Raw genomic sequence first — 6000 nt, 5'->3', positions numbered from 1 at the left:
CTATGAAAAAAAGCTGGGGGCTAAATTTACACCTCCTTCCAAATATTTGAATATAAGGCAGGTAAGGCAGCTTTTACTGAGGCAAATGAGGTAAAGCTCCTAGCAGGAGTGTTGCCCAGTTTGTCAGGGCGATCTTGTTTTGATCATGAAGGAATATCACATTTACAATTCTTACTATATATATACTACTGTATACTATGATGCCCCTTGGACAGAAATACACTTGTTCCCTCCCTTCCACTGCCCACCCTTTTCTCATTGACAGCTCCGGCTAGTGGGTTGGCATGCAGATCAGGCTGTAGGGAAGGGCTTGGGAAAGTAAGCTGCTCTAATACTGGGCTTGCAGCTGCTGCCAAGGGGCGGGGGGATGGGACGCACAGTCCCCTGACATCACACGGATACAACACTGAGGGAGGGTAAGGGGGGGGGGAGTAGGGCTGACACCAATACCAGGCTGCATGTAGTCCCAACAGAATGACAGCTGAGGGGATTCCTACAAACCTGGCCTGAGGGATCACCAGCAGTATCTCTTTTGTTGCCGGATACCTCTCCCTGCTCAAACTCACGGTAAGTGCATTTACAGCACAAGAAGCAGTTGCACTTGCTTATTGGGAAGTTTGCGCAGAGCTAGTGTACCTGTTGCACATTCACCTCCTCCCCTACAGTGTGTTAGACCCTAGCGGCTGTGTGTGTTTGCTCTCTCGTTACCATGTGCTTGTGTTGACTCTGTAAGGTTGCTGGGGGCAGGTATGGAGAAGATTCTCTCTCTCTCTCCTCCTTCGGCTCATGTCCCAGGCCTGGGATGCAGCAAGTCGGCAGGCAGCCGGCTGTCACTAACAACTGTTGCAATGAAGCATGTAAAATATTTATAGGAAGAAACCAGCTTCAGTTAGATGGATTTTGTAAGCAGTATGTGGTGCTTACTACATGCCCATATTCTTGGTTTTATCTAGAAGGGATGTTCATTGTGTTGAAACAATTTAACATAAAGTAATTATAACATTTCCATGACTTCCCCTTGCAGTTACTAGATTCCCAAAAGACCCAGGATGCAGGCCCACTGTCATGTAAGATATGTCCACATACACGCATGCAAGGCGATAATAACACAGGCCCTGAAATTTAACTGCAAAAAAATAAACTGCAACATATGGAATTGTCATTTCATAAGAAGGGGGATATACAAATATAAAAATTAGAGCAGCAAAGGAATTAACTAGAAAAAGCTTGGAAACATAAGAAGAAGTGGATAAATGCACTAAACAGCCTTTCCAGTGTCATCAGTAAATTAATGGAACTGGTAGAGGGATGGCTGCCCTATCAATAACATTTTCAATAAACATTTTTACTGGGCAGGCCAGACATATACTGGGCAGGTATCAACCCTATATGATAGATGGGGCTAAAACACATAAAACAATGGATGGGGAACACTGAAAGATCACATAAGGAAAGGGGGATTCAGTAGTCATATAAGCATTTGGGTCTAGACAACCTGTACTAATGGGAGCCATGGGGCCTCTGTCCATGGATACTTTAGTCCTTTGGGTACAGCTTTTTAAAGCTGCAATGAAATATTTATATCATTTTGTCTAGGACATGAATGTGTTCTGTTCAATTTGTAGCCCTCTAACCACCAATGACCAACTCTTGGGTTCACAGATTTGCAGGTTTACATTTTTTTTTAAAGGTTTTGTGGACCATAAGTCTTTAAAGCACCAATTGCAGTTTCAATACCATTTCATAAAGTCCCTGCAATTTGAAGTTCTAAATTGAGTCATATAGCTATGCATTTTATATCTCACTACGACTAAGAAAATCGATTCTGGCACAAAGCATAAGACCCGCGAAAACCACAAGTAACACCACAGATTGAATATATTAAAAGAAACTGGCATTTCACAAAGCACTGACACACTGTATTCTAGGTCAGTACCAGAACTGCTGCACTAAATAACTTTGCACTGACTCCACTGTGCAATATGTGTGTGCTGATTGACTGGCAATGGAAATGGTTTTGATGTGCTTGTGGATATTTCCTTCATTTATGTGGACACTGTGATCCATTCATCCAGCCCCAGTTTTCCTTCTTGTTTTCCGGTTGTCATTGAAGCACCTAAAATATTCTGTTTATCAACAGATTTAAATACTTGAAACAAATTTAGAACCAAAAATGTTTATGTACTTTTACTAAAATAACTCGTCCTGACAAATAATTCTATTTTTTTTTTAAATGTACATTATTTTCACAGTAGACTACTGGATGCTATTTTATTTTGGTTGCAGGTTGCAGGTGTAACAAGGCTCAAATTTTCACACAGGAATATAAAATTAAGGAAGTTAGTAATATAGAATTAAGTAATAAGACAATATGTGTGCTTTTTCTTCCTGCAGCTGTATGGTGCTTTCTACACTTTCACTGCAAGAATCTCAAATAGTTATTCTTTTCTGTGTTAATACTTTTTATGTTGTGAAGCTTAATTTGTGACATGGTGGGAGCTCTCCTATATAGCCCCTGTGCCACTCGGTGCTCCCTTGACTCCTAGAGCAGCCTGCTGTGTGTATGTGTATGGGTTTTCTTTTAATTATTCATTATTATTATATATTAGTTATATCAGATATTATTGTACTGGGAAATCATATAGCTGTGGCCTATATCTAAGGCTGATATACATTTAGTAGAGCCTCTGGTTTGACCAAACGTTCAGCCACATTCAGGCCATGGTTAGTTTCTGTTTTGATTGCTGTGGCTGTTTTAGAATTCAGCCACCCAAACATCTAATGTACAGGTTTATTTTAACTCTAATAAATTGGAATATTATTTTTCATTTTCTCTCATTCTGATATGCATGCTCTGAGACCCCTAAATCAGCTTTAACTTTTTACCCACTGAGCCAGCCTAGTCTCTAAGGATTTAATAAAGAAATTGTTCTCTTTGCTAATTCTTCTGTCTTATGTCTTTTCAGCTATGGGATGTAAAAATTCTCATTAAGGAACTGAACAGACTGGTTGTGAAGAAAGGATTAACATGGTGATTGTTTACTTTGGATCTAAAACAAGGAATAATACTTGCTCTTTTTAACTGAAAGTAGCCATGGAGACTGCACTTAAACCACCTACTGGGTAAGTACCACAGCTGATTCCTTTTTTTTTTCTCATTCTCGCTGCTTCAACTTTAAAACTGCAAAACAATTATGCATATTTTTATCATCATTTGCTGTATTAAGGAAATGTAAGTTCTAAAATATCCCATCCTTACTCAGTAAAGTCTTGATCAATTGCTGGTGGGACCAAGGAATAATAGGGGGCCAGTGGAACATGGACTGATAAGCAGCTGCAATATATGTTTATGAAAAATGTCTTGTACCCAGAGTTTTCAGGCACGATGATATTGCTGTGGGGTTCAATAAAGTCATTTGTCTGCTAAAAAGTTCATATAGGTGATAAAGGTCATTAAAGGAGACATATCATATAAAAATTAAGAATGTACCAGTGAATTATACTTTTCTAAATATAGAAGGTTTTTGCTTAAAAAAGTTGTGTTTCAGACTGATTTATTGAGAAATTCTCAATATAAACAGTTGATGTTACTCTATAATAAGTGGTTCAGATAAATAGTTCAATTAATTAATATGCAAAAAAGTCAGCCAATCCATTGGGTGTCAGTGAAATGTATGTTAAAGTGATACTGACACAAAGAAACTACTCTTCAAAATATTAAAGTACATAAAAATTTACTTGTAGGTCATGTTGATCATGTTTCACCGATATGTCTGCTTTTGTAATAATTGTTACGTGAAGTTCCTAAACTTTACTGTTCTGCTGACCTGACTGTCCCTTTTCAACCTGTCAGTTATAGCTTCTACAGACTACTGCTGCACAAATATGGCAGCCCCCTCAAAGAGAAACATGGGGGTTTAGGTAATGTAAAAGCATTGAACAAATTCCTTTATGGCAAAATTGTAAATAGCGTGCAAAGGCAATGTAATGATAGATGTAAAAAAAGGTTTAATTTCTGCTGTCAGTATCTCTTTAAGTCTTTAAATTTGGTCAGTGGAGTTTGCCCTTAGTTTAAACCCTGCACATAGTGCTGTCGTTGCATGGTATGTATGTTATGTAAGTTTCTAAATAAACTATGTAAGTTTCTACATAAGTTATTTTAGTTTTTACATATGTTTATTTGTAAGTTATGCAACTCACAAAAGTTTGTGCTAGCTGGTTTTCCCAGGACCATTTGCTTTGGGCGTAGGATTTAAGAGTGGATTTGGCTTTTTTCACGTGCTAAAATCTGCAAGCCCTATGCTTGTATAGGTGAGAACAAGTCTATTCATAAACTTTATGTATGATGTTTAAATGAGCCCTAAAAATGTCAAATAAACTCTGTTTGACATACAAATTCGAACTTTATGGAAAGAAGCTGTGCTTGGGTTTTCTTTCATATGCAGCATGTAGATTGGGTGTCTTTGGCATACTTGTGTGCACATTTTGGATGTTGCCCAGGTAACAGTTGAGAATGAAAGCTGAAGCTCTTTATTTTGTTAAGAATGAGCTTTTCTTTGCCAAAGTGCCCTTAGTGGTGATCTGCACTGTAGCATTTACTTGTCACAAAAAGCATTTATTTGAAGTCTCATAGAGAACGGGTAGTTTTACTTTTACTTGGCGCTCTTAGTGTAAACCTTAATCACCTTGCATCTGATAAAGAAATGTAGCTTGCTTGAAAGGATGACGTAGAAGAACAATACAAGGTCACCCAGCTACTGCAAATGAAATAGTAAGATGAAATAAATATATTACCACAGGTTTTATTTTATGCAAAACATTAGACAACCTTTAGTGTAACAATCAGAATTGTATTGTGTCATTCAACTAAACTAAGTAACTGATATACTATGTTGAATATGACTGACGATTGAAGTTATGTGATATGATTTTACAAACCTTTAGTTAATTAAACAAACTGCACTATTGTAATTATGCGGTTCAACATATTCAGTCTACACAAGTAAAAAATGATTGTTTGTATAATTAAAATTTGATGAGCACGCTCAAATGTATATGGTTGTTTCTTTAATATAATCAAGAGTCAAATCACTGTTTAGACTACAGTTTAAAATAAAAGATTGCACTAATTTACAGTTTTTACATTTTAAATTTCCATTGCTGGGATTTGCAAGGAATTAGAGGTGTGATTAAAAAGACTTCAGATACAAGTGCTGGAGCAAGCAAAATAACAACATGGAATTATTATATTATAAGGGCAAAAAAAAAAATAGCACATGGAACACCCAGCTTTGTACATATTTCTAAAGACATAAATATTTTGGAGATAAAATACCCTGCTTTGTATTTTTCTAGACATGGGTCTCAGTATTATTTTTGTCTCTTTCTGGTTCAGTCATATACAAATGGATATGGTGGATTCTGCTCAGTATAGTACTATTATTATCATTATTACAGGTATATCTGTTATCCAGAATGCTTGGGACCTGGGGTTTTCTGGATAAGGGATCTTTCCGTAATTTGGATCTCCATAACTTAAGTCTACTAAAAATCATTTAAATATTGAATAAACACAATAGGCTTGTTTTGCCTCCAGTAAGGATTAGATGTGGGCATACTTGAACCTTTTTATATTTGTACCCTGCCCCTATCACATTCACACACAGCCTGGTTAGTTTTATTAGAAGCCAGTTAACCTGCATATTTGTTTATTGAGTGTGGGAAGAAAACAAAATAACCACTCTATTCACATCTAACTCCAGCAGTTGTAGTTTGCACTGGCGAGCATTATGTGTGACTTTAATGGAAAAGGCATCACAAAAATGCAACATGTGCATTTAAAGGAAAAGGAAACATTGAATCAAAAGGGACTGCCAAAAGTTACCCCACCCCCAATGATTGTAGTCACTAACCTGATACCCTGGGCAGGTGTTCCTGTCAGCAGAAAACTACCCTGGCTGGGGTATTTCTGCAGAAGTTCTTTGGAATGATCTTTCTTCC

At 37.2% G+C, this 6000-nt stretch overlaps 1 protein-coding gene across 1 annotated transcript in view; it reads left to right on the top strand.

The window, feature by feature from the left end:
• Positions 1-398: 398 nt before the first annotated feature.
• Positions 399-6000, top strand: part of cobl (cordon-bleu WH2 repeat protein) — a 176567-nt gene continuing 170965 nt past the window's right edge. The window contains exons 1-2 of the mRNA XM_012965484.3: positions 399-567; positions 2967-3123. Of these exons, the coding sequence (XP_012820938.2) occupies positions 3095-3123 (29 nt within the window). The 5' untranslated portion in view covers positions 399-567; positions 2967-3094. The remainder of the gene's footprint in view (positions 568-2966; positions 3124-6000) is intronic.

The sequence above is a fragment of the Xenopus tropicalis genome, chromosome 6 (assembly GCF_000004195.4).
Source record: "Xenopus tropicalis strain Nigerian chromosome 6, UCB_Xtro_10.0, whole genome shotgun sequence".
Classification (NCBI taxonomy): domain Eukaryota; kingdom Metazoa; phylum Chordata; class Amphibia; order Anura; family Pipidae; genus Xenopus; species Xenopus tropicalis.
The sequence above is the reverse complement of the archived record's forward strand: the minus strand, read 5'-3'. Positions and strand labels throughout refer to the sequence as shown.